The 25,107-nt window shown below is 39.7% G+C and overlaps 2 protein-coding genes across 4 annotated transcripts in view; one reads left to right on the top strand and one right to left on the bottom strand.

Annotated features, from left to right (window-relative positions):
- Nucleotides 1-8,159, bottom strand: LOC115212876 (zinc finger protein 665-like). Of its 2 annotated transcripts, XM_036503658.1 has the most exons (3): nt 8,064-8,159; nt 6,813-6,856; nt 1-1,886 (listed from the first exon to the last, which is right to left on the bottom strand). In XM_036503658.1, exon 3 carries the CDS (start codon nt 1,449-1,451, stop codon nt 504-506), a length of 948 nt encoding a protein of 315 aa, XP_036359551.1. In that variant the 5' UTR covers nt 1,452-1,886; nt 6,813-6,856; nt 8,064-8,159; the 3' UTR covers nt 1-503. The 2 variants fall into 2 exon arrangements, with proteins under 2 accessions (XP_036359551.1, XP_029637527.1); XM_029781667.2 differs by lacking the exon at nt 8,064-8,159 and having other exon boundaries at nt 6,813-6,987.
- A 13,534-nt stretch (nt 8,160-21,693) lies between these two features.
- The window catches only part of LOC115213349 (nucleolar and spindle-associated protein 1-like), a 30,416-nt gene continuing 27,002 nt past the window's right edge, over nt 21,694-25,107 (top strand). The window contains exon 1 of one of the 2 annotated variants that reach the window (XM_036503657.1): nt 21,694-21,897. In XM_036503657.1, the coding sequence (XP_036359550.1) occupies nt 21,820-21,897 (78 nt within the window). In that variant the 5' untranslated portion in view covers nt 21,694-21,819. The remainder of the gene's footprint in view (nt 21,898-25,107) is intronic. The other variant, XM_029782287.2, reaches the window with a different exon arrangement.

The following is a 25,107-nucleotide window of genomic DNA, read 5'->3' as shown; positions in this document are numbered from 1 at the left end:
TTTTTTTTTTTTTGCTTTCTACAAATCTTTTATCTTTTAGAAAGTATAGGTAAAAGGGGAAAGGATTAGTATCAAAGGTCAAGGGTTACTAAGAAAGAAAGAGATGAAGTATTGATGAGATCGGTTGTGTAGGAGTAAGCAGTACTATCCCGCTTTATATGGGTGAATATGGGCAATGTGTGGGGAAGGGAACAAGAAAGAAAGATATGAAGATGGTAAGAATCTAAAGAGGAACATAGAAGGAAAGAGAGGTCAACCAGAGGTGTATGAATATAAACATACATATATATATGCACATGTATCATCATTTAACATCCATTTTCCATGTTGGCATGGGTTGGGCAATTTGACAGGGGCTGGATAGGTAGAAGACTGCACTAGGTTTTAGTGTCTTTTTTGGCATGGCTTTTACAGCTGGATGCCAATTCTAACACTAACCATACTGCAGAGTCGACTAGGTGCTTTTGACATGGCACCAGCACAGGCGAGGTCAGTTTTGAGTACTATTTTCTCATGTGTGAATGTGCTTGTGTTTTTTTAAGTGAATCCTTTTTAGAAAAAGCTTTCCCAGAAACTTTGCGAGGGTAGCGCTTTTCTCCAAAATGGATATTATTTCTGTGAGCCAATAAGTAGCTCGTAAGAGAAAATTTTAGCCCACAAATATCACAGTGGTATGGTTTTTCACCACTATGATTATATTTATGAGATGAAAGGCTACGGTTAGTACAAAATGCTCTGCCACAAGTTTCACACTGGTATTTCCTTTCACCAGTATGAACACGTTTATGGCCAGCCAAGTTACTGTAATCTGAAAATGCTGTCCCACAGATTTCACAAATATAAGGTTTTAATCCAGTGTGGAGAATTTGATGTCTTCTTAAGCTAAATCTTCTTGAAAATGCTTTTCCACAAACATCACAAGTGTATGGTTTTTCTCCTGTGTGTACTCGTTTATGTTTTTCTAAGCATGTCATTCTAGTAAAAGTGTGCCCACAAACTTCACAATGGTAGGGCCTTTCTCCTGTATGATGGTAGCTATGATATTTTAACGATGCTCGTGCAGCAAAACCTTTATCACAAACAGTGCACTTGTAAGGCTTTTCTCCAATATGAACGGTACGTACATGATTTGATAAAGTTCCTTTTTGAGAAAATGATTTTCCACAAATTTCACAGTCGTAAGGTCTTTGTGTTGCATGAATTGCACGTTTATGAGATGATAAGTTGGAATTTTTAGAAAATGATTTCCCCCAAATTTCACAGTGCTTACGTTTGTCTCCTACATGGAAAGCGCATTTATGTGATGATAATTCAGTACTCAGAGTAAATGCTTCTCCACAATCCTCACATCGGTATGGTCTTTCTCTTGAGTGAATGAGCTTATGAGCATTCAATGCTTGACTGGTAGAAAGAAACTTATTACAAAATTCACAGTAGTATATTTCCTCCATCTTAACACATTCACATGCAGACAAATTACTCTTTTGAAAAAACTGTTTTCACATAAACTTCACACCAGAAAAGTGTTTCAGGTATTTAAATCATGTTAAATATACCAATTTTTCAAAATATTGATGAATTATGAAAACATTTACAAATACAAAAGAAATTTCAATAAAAATACAAATGTTCCAAGTTTCACACTGAACTATATCTTCTCAATCTAAATCTCTTGGTGCTTACTTCAGACCATTCACTAGTAATATTTTGAGTCAGTTTAAATTTCAAATTTAGTCACAGCTATCTTACTATTCAGCTCAGGATGTTTAGGATATTTTTAATCTAAAAAAAAAAAAAAGGCTGATAAATGTAACAAAGTTTGTTTCAACTAAGTCTGTTGAATCACAATCCTTCAGGTAGAAAACTTTCCAGCATAAAGGGAATACCTGAAATGAAAGAAAACAAACATTAATCTGTGACCAACAATAAACTCTAATAGTGATAATTTTACTCTTGTAAGTGGGAAGTCATGTGTGAGATCAGATATGAATGTGTGACAAGAAAAAACTCATAGTGGATGAAAATTAGCTTTGTACTAACACTGGCAGTTCTTATGGCAGAAAAAAAATGATGATGAATTGAAGGAAAGAGAACTATACAGATGAGATGACATATGATCATTCTAAGTGACAATATGTTGTATTATAGTCCTATTTAAGCCATGATTGCAAGGAAACCTGAGAATAATGATGAGACAATAGTGCCTGTTCTTTCCTTCTTGGTTGGCCGTTGTCCGTGCAACATCGATATTCCTCCCTGTGTTTGTGAAAACTTGTGTCCCTGCCATAAGGCTTCATTTCCACACATGCCAGCTTAATTCAATTCGTCCTTAGTCGAAAGACACCTGTTGTTATGTCCTGTTATTATTATTTTTATTGTTTTTGTGTAACATTGTCCATTTTTTTCGCCCTTGTTTTTGTATACATTTGCTGCTTTCTTCTGAAAGCATATGTACACACACACATATATATATATATATATATATATATCATCATATACACATACGTATATATACACATACATATATATACATACAATATATATAGATATGTATACATATATATAGACATACATATATACATATAAAGCACCATCTGAACGTGGCCGATGCCAGCGCTGCCTCGACTGGCTCCAGTGCTGGTGGCACATAAAAAGCACCATCCGAACGTGGCCGTTGCCAGCGCCACCTTGGCTGGCTTCCGTGCCGGTGGCACATTAAAAGCTCCAACCGATCGTGGCCGATGCCGGAACCCCCTGGCACCTGTGCAGGTGGCACGTAAAAAGCACCCACTACACACGCGGAGTGGTTGCCGTTAGGAAGGGCATCCAGCTGTAGAAACTCTGCCAGATCAGACTGGAGCCTGGTGCAGCCCCTGGCTTCCCAGACCCCGGTCGAACCGTCCAACCTGTGCTAGCACGGAAAACGGACGTTAAACGATGATGATGATGATGATGATATATATATATATATATATATACATCCATACAAACATAGACACATACATATATATATACACATACAAATAAATATAGACACATAAATACATATACATACATATACATCGTCATCATCATTTAACGTCTGTTTTCCATGCTAGCATGGGTTGGACGGTTTGACCAGGGTCTGGGAAGCCAGGAGGCTGCGCCAGGCTCCAGTCTAATCTGGCAGTGTTTCTACAGCTGGATGCCCTTCCTAACATCAGCCACTCCATGATTGTAGTGGGTGCTTTTTATGTAAAATTGGCACAGGGGCCAGATTGGGCTGGCAAACAGCCATGATCGGTCACTGACACGGATGCCAATCAGGCGGCGCTGGCATCGGCCACATTCGGATGGTGCTTTTTACATGCCACCGGCATGGGTATTACAGCTACAATTTCTATTTGATTTTTATTTTGATGTTGATGTTGATGTCCTTGACTCAATAGGTCTCCTTAAGTACAATGGGTCACCATACGATCCAAGGTTAGCACAGCAGGCCGTCCTGCGAGCCATGAACTCACTTCATTTGTCAGGTCTTCACAGTCACAGCATATCTCAGAGGTCTCGATCTTTTGTCATTGCCTCTGTGAGGCCCAACGTTCGAAGGTTAGGCTTGACCACCTCATCCGATGTTTTCCTGGGTCTAACTCTACTCCAGATTCCTTCAACAGTCCAGGAGTGGCACATAAATATGTACATACATATATATATATAAACATACATAAATATGTATATACGTATATATGTAAACATACATAAATATGTACATACGTGTATATATATATAAACATACATATGTATATACATATATAAACATACATACGTATGTATACATAGATATATATACATATATACATACATGCATATATACATACATATATATATATACATATATACATTCATACACACATATACATTGATATATACATATATACACAAACATATATATACATATATATATATATATACATACATATATAGATAATATATGCATACATATATATACATACTTATATTCATACATATATACATATTTATTTACATATATTCATTTACATATATATATATATTTATATATAGACATATATATATATATACATATAGATACATATATATAAATATATATAAGCTTAAGTGAAGACAGCATGTTCTTTGTCTATCTCCTTACCTTCTTGGAGATTTTAGGTAAAATTATACTAATGTGTCCATCTGTTTATTTTAATCAAATACTATGTCTTTATGCAGCTGAGGATTGCTCTTTGTTTAAATTGCTGTAATGATTGCATTGTTCAATTAAATGGAGTTGCTTGAAACGATCATAGTGCATTACCTCTGCATATCTTTGTTGCTTATTTTAATTTTAATCACATACACACACACACACACACATATACATACACGTATATCATCATCATCATCATCATCATCATTTAGCGTCCGTTTTCCATGCTAGCATGGGTTGAACGGTTCAACTGGGGTCTGGGGAGCCCGAAGGCTGCACCAGGCCAGTCAGATCTGGCAGTGTTTCTACAGCTGGATGCCCTTCCTAACGCCAACCACTCCGAGAGTGTAGTGGGTGATTTTATGTGCCACCGACACAGGTGCCAGACGAGGCTGGTGAACGGCCATGCTCGGATGGTGTTTTTTATGTGCCACCAACACAGGTGCCAGACGAGGCTGGCAGACGGCCACGCTCGGATGGTGTTTTTATGTGCCACCGACACAGGTGCCAGATGAGGCTGGCGAACGGCCACGATCGGATGGTGTTTGTTACGTACCCACAGCACGGAGGCCAGTCGATGCGGTACTGGCTACGGCCACGTTCGGATGGTTTTCTTGTGTGCCACCGGCACTGGTACCACAAAGATACAAATTCCATTGATGTTCATCTATTTTGATTTGTTTTGATTTGATTTGATTTGATTTTCACTTGCCTCAACAGGTCTTGACAAGTGTCACAAGAAGGAAGGAAGGTATGCACGGCCACGCTCGGATGGTATATATATATATATATATATATATATATATAACATAAGAGGAATCAGCCATCTGAATGTGGCTAGGGTCAGGGCGGGGTGGTGGGTGCGTTACTGATGCATTTAGCCCCAGGCGAACATCGACGTCACCAGAAGAGCTGACACCCGAGATGGTGTCAGCTCTTCTGGTGACGTCGATGTTCGCCTGGGGCTAAATGCATCAGTAACACCCCCACCACCCCGCCCTGTACCTAGCCACATTCAGATGGCTGATCCCTCTTATGTTATAGAGCAGTTACTGTTTATATCTCGCCCAGAGATTTATTATTGTTTATATATATATATATATATATATTAGACGATGATGATGATATACTCTTTACTCTTACTCTTTTACTTGTTTCAGTCATTTGACTGCAGCCATGCTGGAGCACCGCCTTTAGTCGAGCAAATCGACTCCGGGACTTATTCTTTGTAAGCCCAGTACTTATTCTATCGGTCTCTTTTGCCGAACTGCTAAGTGACGGGGACGTAAACACACCAGCATCGGTTGTCAAGCAATGCTTGGGGGACAAACACAGACACACACATATATATATACATATATACAACAGGCTTCTTTCAGTTTCCGTCTACCAAATCCACTCACAAGGCTTTGGTCGGCCCAAGGCTATAGTAGAAGACACTTGCCCAAGGTGCCACGCAGTGGGACTGAACCCAGAACCATGTGGTTGGTAAACAAGCTACTTACCACACAGCCACTCCTACGCCTCAAACGGGCCGATAGAATAAAATTCTTCAATGCGGTGCCCCAGCATGGCTACAGTCTAATGACTGAAACAAGTAAAATAAAAAATATCTCTGTCCTTTATTTTTCACCGGACTTTATTTATAGAGGCTACAGCATCATACACCTGTGCTATGCATTTAGAAGCCTCCTATTGCCGACCACCGTTTAATTTTAGTCTCCTCGAATCCCAAACGAAAGTTCCTCATATATTTCAGTTTGCAAAAGCTACGAGCGATAATTTTATCATTGATAGCTATTATTTACTTGTTTCAGTCATTAGACTGTAGCCATGCTGGGGCACCGCATTGAAGAATTTTATTCTATCGGCCCGTTTGAGGCGTAGGAGTGGCTGTGTGGTAAGTAGCTTGCGCAAATGATATTAACCATTTACTTTATGGAGAAGGCAAAGCTTGAAGAACACTGGGGTCGATGTAATCGACTCATCCCCTTCCCCCAAAATTGCTGACCTCGTGGCAAAATTAAAAAATTTTATTTTTACCTAGTAATAGTGGTTAAATAATTTTTCAAAACTAGAGTCGGACGAGAAATGTAGAAATTTCTTTTTAATCAGGCTTTAATTAATAAAAAGGCCTGTTATCTAGAAAAAAGTTGTTTATAAATACAATTTGCAGTTAAATAAATGCTGTCTATTTACTCAATTCAAAAGACACTAATTAGAAATATTACAAAACTTATCGAAAGTGTAATTCATGTCCCATATATTCATTCAATTCACCTGTTAGTTGTTAACACTCCACAGATTATTCTTTTCGAGCAAACAATTAAGTGCTTTTTGTTTTGCTTCTTTTTTTTTTATTATTTCCATTAAACCCAATATAAAAGAAAATTTTAAAGATTATCGATCGATTTTAGTATTTAGGAAAAGTTAGTTGATTTTTGTATTTCTCGTCATTTCTCTACTAACCTACGAAAGCTAACTATTGCCTTAACTCTTTGATCATCTTTGTTTTTGTTTTAATTTTAAACAGAATGAAACATCCAGAGCAACGTAAATACATCATTATTACATGTAAAGGAGATTATAAGATAAACTATTAACTTACCAGCCCTGGGTTGTTATTCTCTTTACAAACCTGACGAAACAAAACTGAAGCGAAATAATAGTAAAAAGAAAAATTGAAATGTAAACAACGAAATACGCTACTACAAGAACTACTTGAAATTTTTGTTTTAGTCTACATATAGAAGAAAACAAACGAATAAATGAAAAACAAAAAACACGAAGCTAATCTATCTGTGACCATATAGTCAATATATCGTTTTGTATATATGTGATATATATATTTAATATAATGTAAAACACGTTTAATAATATTTTCACTTCTTACATTTAATAAAAATGAATTTTATATATCTCTGAAGATATTTAGTACGTACATCCAGTACAGATGAAAAGATTATTTAAGTATTAAATTTAGTATGGTGACATTTTTTTTATTTACTTCCGTAGCAATGTTGCTTTCGTTTCAATTAGCCATTTTTACAGGAAACATTTGTAGCGGAAGCATGATTGCTCTTACCCTTTAGCTGCCCACATTGTGCCTTTTTACTTTTAACTATCTATTTTCGTTCAATGCGTGATGGTTAGGTCCCTTTAACTTTATCCGGATCGTTCACCCCTTAGCATGATGAACTATACTAGCGTGACATTTTTATATAAAATATACGGGAATTCTGATAGAAGAATACCATATTTATTTCTTTATTGCTCACAAGGGGCTAAACAAGGACAGACGAAGGAATTAAGTCAATTACATCGACCTCAGTGCGTAACTGGTACTTATTTAATCGACCTCGAAAGGATGAAAGGCTAAGTCGACATCGGCGGAATTTGAACTCAGAACGTAACGGCAGACGAAATACTGCTAAGCATTTCGCCCGGCGTGCTAACGATTTTGCCAGCTCGCCGCCCTAGAAGCACACCATATTACCAACTGTAACTTTATTTTCATATGTTTTGATGATATAAGATCTTTTCCCGTTAATTTCTCGATCTGCCGTTTAAAGGGTAAAGATCCACGATATAAATTACAATTACATTGAAAAAGAATTATGGGGACTGTTCCACCCTTTCTCATCTGAAATTTGTTAAGTAAACGTATTTTTGATAAAATGAAAGCTATTAAATTTTTTCACAAAATATCCTTGTAAAGTAGGGGCACGTCTTATATGCAAGCAAATACGGTAAGTATCCGTGTATTGACACAAGTCCAGTAAATTTCACCGTTTCCCTTTCGGTTTTACATTTTACGTCTGAAAATAGAGAGCAACTTAACGCACGCACACACACACACCTTCTCTCTCTTTCTCTCCTCAGCACTGAACACGGTAAAAATTCCAGATCAGCACTCATATACTACTCAAAGTATATGTGCTGAAGGTGTCAGACAAATGTAAAAGTCACCATCTACAACTGTGTGTTGTGAGATATGTGAGTAATTAAACAATTAAGAACCGAGAGTGGCCTCCCTTTAGGATCAGACGTTTATATTGTTAAAGATTTATATTTGCTAGATAAAGCAGTAATTTCTTTCTGCGATCAACTTCCAACCCTATTTATTTGAAAGCAGCACATGAGATAGAGATCACGACAGATTGAGCTGAACACGGTTTTCTGTTTCCAGCTTCAGTAGACAGTTGATACAGAGAGTAATGTGAAAACGAGCTGAGATCCATCAACCTGGACAAACAGGTTTCGTGACAAAGAAGGTGGCTGTATATAGCGGTAACTGCCATCGAAATAGGTCCAATACAGCAGTAATTTCGATAGCATCAAATTCCAAATGAAATAATCATTTCACATTTATGTTTACACACACTGTTGAGCGTATACTTCAATCGGTACTATTGATTCAATTCTAATCTTTGTAAACGACCGTATAAATAAACATCATATATAAGTCCCTCGTTACTCATATTCTGATACCATAGATACTCCAATTGCATTTCGTTCGCACACACACGACAGGCTTCCGTATTGTTCCTTTCTCATAAATTTACTCAAAAGGCATTAGTTAAACCGACAAGAAGACGCATGCCAAAAGGTAACTCACAAAAAATGGAAACTGTATTGTTGCCAAAGGAACTTCCTAACCAAACAGCCATGGAATAGAAGCACTCCGTCGGTTACGACGACGAGGGTTCCGGTTGATCCGAATCAACGGAACAGCCTGCTCGTGAAATTAACGCGTAAGTGGCTGAGCACTCCACAGACACGTGTACCCTTAACGTAGTTCTCGGGGATATTCAGCGTGACACAGAGAGTGACAAGGCCGGCCCTTTGAAATACAGGTACAACAGAAACAGGAAGTAAGAGTGAGAGAAAGTTGTGGTGAAAGAGTACAGCAGGGATCACCACCATCCCCTGCCAGAGCCTCGTGGAGCTTTAGGTGTTTTGGCTCAATAAACACTCACAACGCCCGGTCTGGGAATCGAAACCGCGATCCTATGACCGCGAGTCCGCTGCCCTAACCACTGGGCCATTGCGCCTCCACGACCAAACAGCCATATCTCCAAGGCTACTGCTTACTTATAAAGTTAGCATTAAAAAGTTAGCATATTAATGCGCTATAGATTAAATTTGCCTTACCTGTATTATTCCACTAAGCTCCAAGCAGAAACCTATGACGGATCGAATTTGTCTTATGTACAAAAATAAAGTTTGGGTTGTAATGGAGGCAAGCATGATTGTACGGTTCAAAAGTTCGCTTTCCAGCCACATGGGTTTTATAATCAGTCCTACAACACAATATTCTCGGTAAATGTTCGCTACCATAGCATAGGTTTGACTAATACAAAGCAACTTCAACCGAGAAGGGGAAAACTTCTTTATCTCAAGATTCAATTGATATTTCACAAAGCTGAATTTTCAAGTTAGAGGGACGATCCAACCGACTGGCTTTAAATAATAATAATAATAATAATAAAACATTGTGTACAGTGCTCAGGTGCACTACAACTCATCTAAAGTGTATGTATAGTACATAGGGTAATGTACAAGCGTCAGGAAAAGAACAGTGCATGAGTCATGACATACACATATGTGTATGAGTATGGAAGGGGGACAATCAGGTGTAGTTTCGGCGGATTTCGGAAAGCATGAGGGCCTTAAAGGATGCAGTGTCATGGCAGTCAACAACTGACGCAGGCAGTTTGTTCCATGCTTCAGCAACTCTGAGCGTGAAAAAATGTTTCCGAAAGTCATGGGAGCTATGCTGTTTTCTGACTTTGTAGGCATGTCCACGTGTGTTGGACACATGGAGATCAAAAAGGTGTTCAGTGTTGTTGTTGGTGAGGTGGTTGATAACTTTGTGGGTGTTTACCAAGTCCATCGCCAGACGCCGGAGCTTCAGTGAATCCATGCCCAGGGAAACAAGGCGCTCAGAGTATGGTAGGTGTCTGATGGAGGGTATGCATTTGGTTGCACGTCTCTGAACAGATTCCAGGAGGTCAATGTTCTGAGCAAGATAGGGGTTCCAAACTGATGATGCGAATTCCAAGTGTGGTCGTACCATAGCTGTATACAGCTTTAAATAGATGGCTGGAGAGCGGCTAACAAAGGTCTTGCTGAGTGATGCCAAGACATTAAGTATAGGTATATTAATAGATCCGATTTACACAAAATAAAGTCGACAGAAAATTAAAGGGGGGGGGAAGAAAGGAGTCGTAAGTCCACCTTTGAACTTCTCTGTATTATGATCTGAAATGTAATATCTTCACCACAGTTGATTGCTTCAACTTATCCTTATACTTCAAGATAGGTCCTCCTTTACCGTGGTATCCTTCCACCCGTTTGTCATACAAAAGAATTTTGGGAATGCGGTCATCTTTCATTCCAACAGCATGTCCTACCCGTCTGCAATGAATTCTTACTAGCATGCTTTGGGTACTGGAGATATCACATTGTTGTCATTTTATGTAGCAGATATTGTGCAGACAGCACATGTGAAAGGTTTCAAATTTCTTTATACATCTGTAGTAAGGTGTTCATGCTTACCTACTTCCTGCCTACCTACATATATACATAACGAAATGTTAGCGCCAAACAGTGTTTAGATATAAACAAAAAAAGCTTTCAAGTTTCTTCATACGTCTGTAGTAGGGAGTTCATGCTTACCTACCTACCTATCTAATGTTAGCGCCAAACAGTGTTTAGATATAAACAAAAGAACTTTCAAGTTTCTTTATACGTCTGTAGTAGGGAGTTCATACTTACCTACCTACCTACCTATCTACATATATACATAATGAAATGTTAGCGCCAAACAGTGTTTAGATATAAACAAAATTAGGTTAGTTAAAGTAAAGAAAATATTTCTCTTATTTTCACACCTTTTTACCATAAGAAAGTTATTTTCTCCACGGTGACTGCAGTGTATTCGCCTTTAGCAGTTGAAATATGTCACAAACATATTTCAACTAACCTAAATTTTGCATACATATATTCAATTGCAGCGTGGAAGGTGTTTATAAGCCATTTAAAAACGCACAAAATCCGATAGATTCAATTCAACATTTAAATTTAATTTGCAAACATATTTCCGTCGCTTTGAGACCGCGACCTGATCGCTGACAAAAGTCCTGATCAGGTTGCGGTCTCAAAGCGACGAAAATATTTTTGCAAATTAAATTTAAATGTTGAATTGAATCCATCGGATTTTGTGCGTTTTTAAATGGCTTATAAACACCTTCCACGCTGCAATTGTTTTTGTTTCAGCACATGATCTCAGATTAGGTCACTTGCTATGCAAGTACATCCCCGTAATATATATATTACGGAACAAATATAGTATTATTGGACGCTCAGGAAGGAAGGGATATACATACATACATACATACATACATACATACATACATACATACATACATACATACATACATACATACATACATATAGTGGCTGTGTGGTAAGACGCTTGCTTCCCAACCTCATGGTTCTGGGTTCAGTCCCACACAGTGGTACCTTGGGCAAGAGTCTTCTATTATAGCCTCGGGAGGACCAAAGCCTTGTGAGAGTATTTGGTAGACGGAAACTGAAAGAAACCTGTCATATATATATGTGTGTGTGTGTGTGTTTGTCTTCCCTCACCACTTAACCGGTGCTGGTGTGTTTACGTCCCTGTAATCTAGCGGTTCGGCAAAAGACCCGATAGAATACCGGGCTTTAAAAAATAAGTACTGGTGTGGATTCATTGAACTAAATAAATTCAAGGTACTGCCCCAGCATGGCTGCAATCTAATGACTGAAACAGGTAAAAGATAAAAATAAAAGAAAAGAATGTGTGAGATGTCCCGCATGATATTTTTGTTTTTCTTTGTTTCTTTCTTATTCATCTATGTATTTGCTTATTGAACGACATAATGGGCAAACTTTTGAATTTTCTGAATTATCCATACGACATTATCATAATTCGTTCTGGAACATTTCATATGGAAATATATTTATCTATTTATTTATCAACAGCTATATAAACACACAGACCTTCAACTTGCAACTACATTGATAAGTGCCAGCACACGAAACTCTCGGACCTTGAGTCACTCTGTTACCTCTGCTGCTATATATATCTCTTATTATAAAAGGCAGATTTTATCTGCCTCCCTTTGGGAGTTATACAAATCTACAATATAGGATTTCTTCAATTACAATTTACCTAGCATTTTTAAGAGTACAACGCATCGCGTCATGCCAGGTCCAGTTTTTAAAATTTAAACTCCAATTAAGCAAAATTTACAGAAAACTCACATTCTGGTGTGTGTGTCAAATGCTTTTCTTAGTCTGGTTTACACCACACGCAAACGCACACACACAGTGTGCGACGAATAAAATGAAAGTAAATGTAATATTTGTTTCTGTCTATCACGCTGATAGATACATGAGTAAAATGTATGGGAAGCTAACAGATAACAGTGAGTGAAAATGTTCTTGGAAGAGAGTAAATTAGCGACAGACTGATTGAGCAAGACTAAACTGAAAGTATGAAACAGTGTTTATGTATAAACAGACGACACTTATATAAACCCTTTCGTTACCAAACCGTCCGAATTTACCTATTCATATTTAAATGAGAATATCAGAGTAAATCTCTTTAGTACATTCGTGAAAACACGTATTATACTTCGTAAACACTTCAAATACAGTTTTGTACAAAAATCGAAGTGTAATTTTCATTCCGTTAATTATGGGAGATTTTTTTCCGAAATTTGTTCCTATTGTATTTTCAAAATTTGTAATTCTGACAAAAAATGGATACGAATTTCATTATATCAAGCAGCGAGTCAGAATTCGAAGGATTTTCTACTGAAGACCTTCATAAATCTAACTCTATCACTGAAAAAAAAAAGCATCTTTATATAAGAGTGAAGTTGTGTGTCTGTCCCCTTCGATTTAGATTCGTAACTACTCCCACATTTTGCGGTGCAGTTTAACCAAAAGCGGGTATCTTATAGTCGTGATTCATATCGAGCCCTTCTGGGTATTAGCGCGCGTCTACGATTTAAAAAAAATTTACCATCATATTTTTCCATTTTAATGCATTTTTTTCGCTTTTATATAAGGCAAGTAACTCTCTAAAAATATCTACGATGTGTCAACGATTTAAAAAAAAAATTTACCTTAATTTTTTTTCAATTTTTAATGCATTTTTTTGCTATTTTTTTGCTATAACTCTCTAAAAATGCTTATATAGTTATTTCCCTTACAACCCGAGCAACGCCGGGCGATACTGCTAGTATATATATATATGTGTGTGTGTGTGTGTAATTCTTAAACAAGAATGTTGTTTAGTGACTTCGAAGTTTCGGCACTGTCAACAACATTCTTGTTTAAGAATAATAAATTTGGCTCTACAAAAGTATTGAGTAACCCTTCAGATAATGACTGAAACAATATCTTCTGCCAGTTTCACTTCGAAAACGAAATGATTTCAAGATAAGAAATTTAGCTCAAATTCAACCCGTATTCTTCTCACCATTCATATATTTCATTCGATGACCATAGTTGTGCTTTGTTTACTATTATTATTTTCAGCTTCGCCTCGCATTACATATCATGTATAATTTATTAGTTATTATTGTCTATCGATCAGCCCCTCATCTCGTTAAAAATGGAATACATATTTATTAATCTTACAGGCCCTTATTATTTCATATAAGCTTTCTCCTCTAGGAGGAACGCTCGCACAGCTGGATAAAACTCTTCGCGGGGCGCCCTCTCTCCCACCCCCTCAACCGATACAGGAAGGCTTGAGAAATTTCTCATCCTTGTTGTCTCCCACTTTCTCTTCAGTCTTACGCTGCCCCCACCGCTACAGGAAGTCCAAAATTTTCTCATCCTTGTTCTCCCCCCCCCATGTACACTTCGCATCCCTGTTGTCTCCTATGCCCATCTGTTCCTCTTTCCATAAAGGTAGTGGTCATTCATTGCAAGATATGCTTGGTGTAACGTACGCGGTTTGAACTTGAGCTTTATTGTTTGTCTATGAATACTGCCAAACGCGAGTTTTCTTTTCAGATTCATGATGTTACTAGGTCCATTGCCTCCCACTTCCTCAGGGTTGGCACCCTCAACGTTGGCACACTGAAAGGCAGATCTGGTGAGATCGTCGAATTGCTTGAACGGAGGTGTGTAGATATATGCTGTATTCAAGAGGTGAGGTGGAGAGGAGGTTCTGCTAGGTTCCTCACGGGTAAAGGACAGAGGTATAAAATTTTCTGGGCCGGGAATACTGAAGGAGTCGGGGGAGTGGGTATGCTTATTGCCGAAAAATGGGTAGATAAGGTTATCGAGGTAGTCAGAGTATGTGACAGAATATTGAAGATTAGATTAGTGCTCCATCATAGTTTAGCAACTATTATATCGGCCTATGCCCCTCAGCCAGGGTTACCCGATGGACAGAAAGACCGTTTCTATGACACCCTACTGCAGACCACCTCATTGACGAACAACAGGGACCTTCTCTTTGTGGCTGGTGACTTCAATGGGCATGTTGGACGATATGCTGAGGGCTTCTATGGCGTTCATGGAGGCTATGGTTATGGTTCTCGCAATGAGGAGGGAACCAGGCTGCTGGAGTTCTGTGATACGAATAGTCTTATGGTTTGCAACACTAACTTCAGGAAACCAACAAGCCACTTGGTCACCTACCGTTCGGGCCAGCATACTAGCCAAATCGACTACATCCTTGCCAGAAAAAGGGAAAGATGGCTGCTTATAAATGCCAAAACCTTCCCAGGCGAAGAATGTACCCCACAACATAGAATGGTAGTCAGTGACTTTAGGATCAGGACTAAGAGGACGACTAGAAGACGACCAACATGGAGAAGAAGGGTCTGGAAGCTTAAAGACCCTGCTAATGGACAGAGATTTAGAGACATGTTACTTGAAGCCTTCGACGAAATAGAAGGGGGCATAGCTACACATGGGGTAGAAGATAACTGGGCGCTTCTAAGGGACAACCTGCTGAAAGCCACTGACCAGATCTGTGGCTGGTGCAAAGTCCCCATAAGACCCAAAATAACGTGGTGGTGGAACAATACTGTTGACAGGGCTATTAGACAAAAGAAACAGGCTTGGAAGGACTGGAAAAACGGTGGTAGCAGGGAAGTGTATCAGACTGCAAGAAGGGAAGCTAGGGGGCAGGTATATTTAGCCAGAGGGGAAGCAGATAGGAAAAAATTTGCCAATGTCCTGTGCCGTGAGGATGAAAGACTTGAGGTATTTCGTATAGCAAGACAGTGTGTGAGGGAGAATCGTGACGTGGTAGGAGAAAAATGTGTTCGCACGGATGACGGCTCACTTGCGCTAAATGAGGGTGCAAAGAGAGAGGTTTGGAGAAGCCACTATGAAAGGTTGCTGAATGAGGAAAATGAATGGGATAAAGAGAGTCTGCCGAATGTTGACCCAACAGAGGGACCAGCAATCCGAGTTGACAGTTCCTTAGTAGTTAAGGCAATTACAAGCATGAAAACAGGGAAAGCCCCAGGCCCATCAGGAATTACTGCAGAGATGCTCAAAATATCTGGTAGTGTCGGCTATAGCCTAGTCACCCGTATAGTTAACCAGGTGATACACGAAGGAGTCATTCCCAATGACTGGTGTAGCAGCATAATAGTCAGCTGCTACAAAGGTAAAGGTGACGCCCTAGATACAAATAACTACAGGGGTATCAAGCTGCTGGATCAGGTAATGAAGGTTACGGAGAGGGTTATAGCCCAACTAATTAGAGAGAGAGTTAGTTTAGATGAGATGCAGTTTGGGTTCGTGCCAGGGAAAAGTACTACTGATGCTATTTTCATGGTAAGACAGCTGCAGGAGAAATACCTAGCCAAAGACAAGCCCCTATACCTGGCTTTTGTTGATCCCTCATCTGGTGGTCAATGAGGAAACTAAGGATAGATGAATGGTTAGTGAAAGCTGTACAAGCCATGTACAGAGACGCTGCTAGTAAGGTGAGGGTTGGCATCGAGTACAGTGAAGAATTCAGGGTAGAGGTTGGGGTCCACCAAGGTTCAGTCCTCAGTCCCCTCCTATTTATCATAGTCCTCCAGGCAATAACGGAGGAATTCAAGACAGGATGCCCCTGGGAGCTCCTCTATGCTGATGACCTTGTTCTAATTGCTGAGTCTCTATCAGAACTAGAGGAGAAGTTTCAGGTATGGAAGCAAGGTTTAGAATCGAAGGGCCTTAGAATCAACCTAGCCAAAACCAAAGTCCTAATAAGTAGGAAGGTAGACCAATCGCAAACGCCTTCAGGTAGATGGCCCTGCTCGATCTGTAGAAAAGGGGTAGGTAGAAACTCTATAAGATGCACCAAGTGTAAGCTATGGACACATAAGAGGTGCAGCAACGTCAAAGGAAGGCTAACTAGGAAGATGGTTTTTGTATGTGGCAGATGTTCAGGAACAATAAACACTGAAAATGCTCTGAGACCAACTTCTGTCACTTTCCAGGGAGAAAAACTAGAAGTAGTTGATAGTTTCCGTTACCTAGGTGACCAAGTCAGTAGCGGGGGCGGGTGTGCTGAAAGTATAACTGCTAGAGTAAGAATAGCCTGGGCAAAGTTTAGAGAGCTCTTACCCCTGCTGGTGACAAAAGGCCTCTCGCTCAAAGTAAAAGGCAGACTGTATGATGCATGTGTACGTACAGCCATGCTACATGGTAGTGAAACTTGGGCTGTGACTGCTGAGGATTTGCGTAAGCTCGCAAGAAATGAAGCTAGTATGCTCCGATGGATGTGTAATGTCAGTGTTCATAATCGACAGAGTGTAAGTACCTTGAGAGAAAAGTTGAACCTAAGAAGCATCAGTTGTTGTGTGCAAGAGAGACGTTTGCGCTGGTATGGTCATGTGATGAGAATGGCTGAAGATAGTTGTGTGCGAAAGTGCCACATCTTGGCAGTTGAAGGGACCTGTGGAAGAGGTAGACCCAGGAAAATCTGGGTCGAGGTGGTGAAGCACGACCTTCGAACTTTAGGTCTCACCAAGGAAATGACCAGTGACCGAGACCTTTGGAAGTATGCTGTGCGTGAGAAAACCCGACAAGACCAGTGAGAACAGTCAAAATCAAAATCAAACCAAATATCAGAAAGCAGAACCAAATTGAGATCGATCAACATCAGGGCCCCCGTGCAGGTGACACGTAAAAGCACCATCCGTTCGTGGCCGTTTGCCAGCCCTGTCTGGCCCCCGTGTCGGTGGCACGTAAAAGCACCATCCGTTCGTGTTCGTTGCCAGCCTGGCCTGGCCCCCGTGCCGGTGACACGTAAAAACACCATCCGTTCGTGGCCGTTTGCCAGCTCTGTCTAGCCCCCGTGCCGGTGACACGTAAAAGCACCATCCGTTCGTGGCCGTTTGCCAGCCCTGTCTGGCCCCCGTGTCGGTGGTATGTAAAAGCACCATCCGTTCGTGTCCGTTGCCAGCCTCGCCTGGCTCCCGTGCCGGTGACACGTAAAAGCACCATCTGTTTCGTGGCCGTTTGCCAGCTCTGACTGGCCCCCGTGTTGGTGGCACGTAAAAGCACCATCCGTTCGTGTCCGTTGCCAGCCTCGCCTGGCCCCCGTGCCGGTGACACGTAAAAGCACCATCCGTTTCGTGGCCGTTTGCCAGCTCTGTCTGGCCCCCGTGTTGGTGGCACGTAAAAGCACCATCCGTTCGTGTCCGTTGCCAGCCTCGCCTGGCCCCGTGCCGGTGGCACGTAAAAGCACCATCCGCTCGTGGCCGTTTGCCAGCCCTGTCTGGCCCCCGTGTCGGTGGCACGTAAAAGCACCATCCGTTCGTGTTCGTTGCCAGCCTGGCCTGGCCCCCGTGCCGGTGACACGTAAAAACACCATCCGTTCGTGGCTGTTTGCCAGCTCTGTCTGGCCCCCGTGCCGGTGACACGTAAAAGCACCATCGTTCGTGGCCGTTTGCCAGCCCTGTCTGGCCCCCGTGTCGGTGGTATGTAAAAGCACCATCCGTTCGTGTCCGTTGCCAGCCTCGCCTGGCCCCCGTGCCGGTGACACGTAAAAGCACATCTGTTTCGTGGCCGTTTGCCAGCTCTGACTGGCCCCCGTGTGGTGGCACGTAAAAGCACCATCCGTTCGTGTCCGTTGCCAGCCTCGCCTGGCCCCCGTGCCGGTGACACGTAAAAGCACCATCCGTTTCGTGGCCGTTTGCCAGCTCTGTCTGGCCCCCGTGTTGGTGGAACGTAAAAGCACCATCCGTTTGTGTCCGTTGCCAGCCTCGCCTGGCCCCGTGCCGGTGGCACGTAAAAGCACCATCCGTTCGTGGCCGTTTGCCAGCTCTGTCTGGCACCTGTGCGGGTGGCACGTAAAAAGCACCCACTACACTCACGGAGTGATTGGCGTTAGGAAGGGCATCCAGCCGTAGAAACACTGCCAGATCTGACTGGGCCTGATGAAGCCTTCCAGCTTCACAGACCCCAGTTGAACCGTCCAACCCATGCTAGCATGGAGAACGGACGCTAAATGATGATGATGATGATGATGATGATATTATCGTGGCACTCCATCGGTTACAACGACGAGGGTTCCAGTTGACCCGATCAACGAAACAGCATGCTCGTGAAATTAACGTGCAAGTGGCTGAGCACTCCACAGACACGTGTACCCTTAACGTAGTTCTCGAGAAGATTCAGCGTGACACAGAGTGTGACAAGGTACAACAGAATCAGGAAGAAAGAGTGAGAGATAGTTTTGGTGAACGAGTTCGCCGCCACTCCCTGCCGGAGCCCCGTGGGACTTTCTAAGTGTTTTCGCTCACAACGCCCGGTCTGGGAATCGAAACCGCGATCCTACGACCGCGAGTCCACTACCCTAACTACTGGGCCATTGCGCCTCCACACACACACACACACACACACATATCTTCTTAATATAAATTTGAGTGATGTTTCTCTGTCCATTATGTTTTTATGTTCGTTAACTCCTCCTGGACCATTGGTGCAAGGGCGATGAAACTCAAACCTGCAACTCCCCTAATCCCAGGCAATGTCCTAAGGGAGTATTTTTTTTTAAGGAACGCCTAATTGGGGCCCAACTGCCCCCTCCCCTCATTTTTACTGCATTTTAAACTAAATACATGACATTGGCGACCAAATCGGAGCAATGACAATGAATTTCATACCATGGACTCCCAGGGAGTATTGTAAGGGCGCTTAAATGGGGCCCCACTGACACACCCCTATTCTTACTACATTTACCTCGTTCCTACGTTTTTTTATTAAACTATAATCAGCATCCGTGCTTAGCACATTTGCAGAAATAAGTTTCATTACAAGGGTAGAGGGCCGTGAAGGTGCCCTCCGCAGGAGCTAGTCCGGAAGCTGCCCGAAGGGCCACTTCAAGGCTTGTATATAATATTTGTAAACAAGGGTACAAAATAGTACGAGCTTTTAAAAACAAGAGTAAAAAAAAAAAGACTCAACCATATAAAGTACTTATCTTAATAAAATGACGAAGTTTTAATTGCTAATGGGCCACCTACATTATTCATATATAATATATATGCACACACACAGACACACACATACACACACACGCACGCACACAATGGGCTTCTTTCAATTTCTGTGACAAGGCTTTGGTCGACCCGGGGCGCGAAATATTTTTCCCACGAGAGTTCCGGACCCCAGTTATGAACTCATTTGCATACAGCCAATCAGAGCTCAACTATCAAACTAATTTATGAGCGCATAACAGATGATGGACGATAAGATAAGGTCACTTGGGTAAGGAATGACCATGCTTCTTTTCTCTTTTAAAAATGCTTGTTGTTCTTGTTCTTGCTTCAACCATGGCTTCCTCTACGTAGTTATTTGTGTTGTTTACTTTGTAAAGCAGTAAGGGGAGGGGATTGCTAGCACATCACACTCTACCCACATTTTCCCCATCCACATCTTTACCATATGGGGCCCTAACAAAATCCGTTAATAGGTATAGATGCAAATCTATCTAATTACTTGTCTCCTAAAATCAGGCATCACTTGGCGGTCGGTCGACTTACAACACTGTTCTTCGTCTTGAGTTTACTTGGTAGGGTGTGTTTGTTAACTTGACTACAAGGTCAAGGTGGGCTCTGATTGGCTGTATGCAAATGAGTTCATTACTGGGGTCCGGAACTCTCGTGGGAAAAAAATGTCGCGACCCAGACTATAATAGATGTTTTGCTCTCTCTCTCTCTTTACTGGGTCCGGAACTCTCGTGGGAAAAAAATGTCGCGACCCAGACTATAGTAGATGTTTTGCTCTCTCTCTCTCTTTCTCTATCAATCACACACATTCACTCACTACAAAAAGTGAATTTAAAAAATTTCAATTATCTCTCTCTCTCACACACACATACACACAGCACCATTGCTCTCTATCTCTTCACACACACTAACAAAAGAACTTCTCATACATACCACACTTTCTGTCTCGCACACCCCATCAAACACACACACACACACATCAATTCTTTCGCTTCATGCCAACTTCGAAAGAACTTCCCCGATCCAACTGCGCTCTCTCTGTCTCTTTCGCTTCAAAAGATCCCCACCCCACATCACATATAAAAGATATAAAATTTTTACGGAAAGCGACGATCTTGGTGAGAAACATAAACAATAAGCGCGTGCGTTTTTAACACTTATGGTACTTATATCGAAAATTTGCCGAAAATATATACATGTACGGTTCTACTAGTCGTAAGTAGTCGATCCTACAACGACTTTACTTATTTACTTTGTTCGAAAAATATTGAATTTGTGTAAAAAAAATTATATACATTTAAAAAAAAAAATTTATTTACTTAGTCTAAAAAATCATTTACTTTGCATTTTATTTACTTTGTTCGAAAAATATTGAATTTGTGTAAAAAAATTATATACATTTAAAAAAAAAAATTTTTATAAAAAATAATTTATTTACTTAGTTTGAAAAATTATTTACTTTGCATTTTATTTACTTTGTTTCAAAAATATTTAATTTGTGTAAAAAAAATTATATACATTAAAAAAAAAAATTTTTTATAAAAAATAATTTATTTACTTAGTTTAAAAAATTATTTACTTTGCATTTTATTTACTTTGTTTCAAAAATATTTAATTTGTGTAAAAAAAATTATATACATTGTTTTTAAAAAATCATTTATTTACTTAGTTTATGCGCGAATCTATTCATTTGCATTACGCGCCAGTCGTTGTAGGATCGACTACTTACGACTATCTAGCGCGGATACACGACTGTGCGTGTGCGCGCACGGGGACCACTGTTCGCTAGGAGTACCATGTAGGTACATGGGGGTAATTGTCAATCATTATGTACCAGAATTTTAATTCTAAAAATAGATACCGCTGTCTCAGTTTTGACGGCAAACCATCAGTTGTCTACAAGGCGGAATTTATTCTTAAATGTGATTGGTCGATTTTCTATGACTGGTTTCAAATCTGACCAATCACCGTTTTCAATTATAAATTCAAACACTGTTTACGAATACGCTTCTTAACTTTGAGATCTTATTTCTTGTGTTTACGTTCCGGATTATCAAATCTCATTTTACCTATTAAATAATCATGGATGACTTGGAAAATTTAAACTACCGCGAGTTACGCAATCTAGCTAAAGACCTTGGCATCAAAGCTAAAGGAAAGGTAAGATTTGCTTCGTTTTTATATTGCGAAATCTGTTTGGTTTGTTGAGTGATTTAATATTTGGTCGATTGTTTTTGATATTCCTTGAATTAGACTATCTTTCATTATTTAAATCTGTTATTGTTTATAAAATAAAGTACTTGATTTATAAATTAAACAAGCATAATTTATATTTATTAACAAGAAGCATAGTAGTCTAGAAGTGCATGAATTAAAATCTGGCGCCGAAAAGAAAAGATTCAGCCTAATCCAGTTATAATATTCGTATCTGAACAAATTGTTAGAATAAGCTAAATATTTTAATTTCAGTATTTGCTCAAACTTTCTGCTTTTTCTCATGTGTATATAGTCGTCTATTTTACGTTGTCATGATGGATAAAAGTGCAAATAAATGCCGAAAGTTAATGAACATCAATATGCCTGATTCATGACGAGAATATGTATTTTCAGTAACGTTGGGTGGTATACCTACACAAATGTGTGCCCTGGTTTTGTTACCTCACAACTTCTAGAAAAACAGATATTTCACCATATTTTAAAACGAATTTATCTATAAATATACTTCAGTTAGTGTAGATTCTAATTTATCGGAATTTGTTGTAAAAAAAATTTTCCGGGGTGGAGAGAGGAGTTCAGAAAATTCACACGAGCCGACTTTTATCTCCTCATAACTTTCAGAAAAATAGTTATTTTTAAATGAAATTTTCTACAAATACTTTTCAGAGTGTATAAAGTACGATTACATCCGAATTTGATGTGAAAATAATAAAAATAAAAAATGGTGAGCACGCACACATACATACATCACAATTTTTTTCGAAATTTCAAGATTCATTTTATAAATATGTGATGTGTCAGTATGTATGTGTACGAACCTACTTTTTTTTTTTCTTAGTTTATACACTGAAAGTTATTTGTAGAAAATTTCACTAAAATAGCCTATTAATTTTTTTGGAAGCTATGAGGAAAAAAGCCATTTTGTGTGAATTTGCCGAAGCCCTTTTCACTCACGGAAAATTTTCTCCAAAACAAACTGCGATATAATCGGTATATACACCAAAAAGAATACCTATTTCTTTACTACCCACAAGGGGCTAAACACAGAAGGGATAAACAAGGACAGACAAACGGAGTAAGTCGATTACATCGACCCCAATGCGTAACTGGTACTTAATTTGTCGACCCCGAAAGGATGAAAGGCAAAGTCGACCTCGGCAGAATTTGAACTCAGAACGTAACGGCAGACAAAATACCGCTAAGTATTTCGTCCGGCGTGCTAACGTTTCTGCCAGCTCCTCTGAAAGTCATGTGGAAACACATTGGTAGGATGGTACACTTGTGGAGATAGGCCCGACGTGCTAACCATTCTGTCAGCCCGCAGTCGTATTACCAGTCAGTATTGAAGTTGGGGGTGCTTTTTGTCAAAGTTGTGGTGGATGCAACCAGAAGCTATGGTTTTTGATGTTTTGAATGAATCTGACCATGAAAACTGTCGAAAATCACCCGTTCATTAGGTTGAGTGAGATGTGTGTAATACTAAAATTTTACCGGTTAATTACCGTGGTTTTAACCATAGCTGAATTCAAAATCATAATAGGCGGGAGTTCATTCAGTCTTCTAAAAAAATAAAATAAAAGATTCCCACAATAGCTTCGGGCTATCCTTCGTTTTGCATACTTGAGTCCAAAGAATATTGGAACCAGTGTTACATCTTAATACATTTGCTACCGTTATATTATATTTCAACTGTTATAGTAATTGTTTTCCGTTTACTCGCCTAGATTATAATAATTTTTGTCGTTTGTCATGTATTAAAACAATTCCTACAAATGTGTCCCAGAATTTTCTACAAATATACTTCAGATGGTAGGTACTATTTAAGAAGAGTGGTCCCAGTGCGCGCACTCGCGCATCCGCACTAGCTAGTCGTGCGAGTGCGCGCACCGGGACCACTCTTATTAAATAGTACCCAGATGGTATATACATTCTGATTTTCTGTGGGTGGGAAGAGGAATATCGGAAAATTTACACGAGTAGGCTTTGTTTCCCCATAACTTTCAGAAAAATCGGTATTTTTTTAATGAAATTTTATACAAATACTTTATATCGATACTTATATACAAATACTTATATCGATTTTTGATTGGGGTGGGGATGAGCGCGCACACATGCATACTGACACATAACCACGATTTTTTATTTCATTTTGTAGATATATGTGAGGTGTGTCTATGTGTACAAACTCACCAATTTTTTTTTATATTACCCATTATTTTTCATATACACATACATAGGCGCAAGAGTAGCTGTGTGGTAAGTAGCTTGCTTATCAACCACATGGTTCCGGGTTCATTCCCACTGCGTTGTACCTTGGGTGTCTTTTACTATAGCCTCGGGCCTGCCAAAGCCTTGTGAATGGATTGGCGAGCTTGTACACATTCAGATAGACCTCACACATATCTACAAAATGAAACAAAAAAATCGTGATTATATGTCAGTAGGCATATGGGCGCGCTCAGCCCCACCCCAATCAAAGAAGCTCATCGTATATATGCATATATATATATGTGTGTGTGTGTATATATTTATGTGTCTGTGTTTATCCCCCAACATCGCTTGGCAACCGATGGTGGTGTGTTTGTGTCCCCGTAACTTAGTGGTTCGGCAACAGAGACCGATAGAATAAGTACTAAGCTAAGTCCTGGAGTCGATTTGCTCGACTAAAGGCAGTGCTCCAGCATGGCCACAATGAAATGACTAAAACGAGTAAAAGAGTATACATCAATGCGCGTGTGTGTGTGTATAATTAAGCCTGCTGTTGTCAGTCAGTGTGTCTGGGGTACGTTTTGATGGAACTGTGTGCATGTATATACATGGATATATATATCATCATCATCATCATCATCATATATATATATATATATATATATATATATATATATATATATATATATAATAAAGAAATATATTTATATACATATACACACATTTATATATGCACTTTTGATGGAACTGTGCACATGTATATATATATATATATATATATATATATATATATATATACCGTCCAACCCATGCTAGCATGGAAAGCGGACGTTAAACGACGATGATATAAAAGATGAATTAGAGATAAAACCACTATTATCACTCAAACAGTGATAGACATAAACCAATACATAAATAACAAATAATATATATAATTAATATAAT

Source organism: Octopus sinensis, linkage group LG6, assembly GCF_006345805.1.
Source record: "Octopus sinensis linkage group LG6, ASM634580v1, whole genome shotgun sequence".
Taxonomy (NCBI): Eukaryota; Metazoa; Mollusca; class Cephalopoda; order Octopoda; family Octopodidae; genus Octopus; species Octopus sinensis.
This window is presented reverse-complemented; position numbering and strand designations above follow the sequence as displayed.

What these genes read in the sequence shown, in the direction of transcription:
- LOC115212876 (XM_036503658.1), bottom strand. Translation starts at nt 1,451, where the DNA reads ATGGAGGAAATATACTACTGTGAATTTTGTAATAAGTTTCTTTCTACC.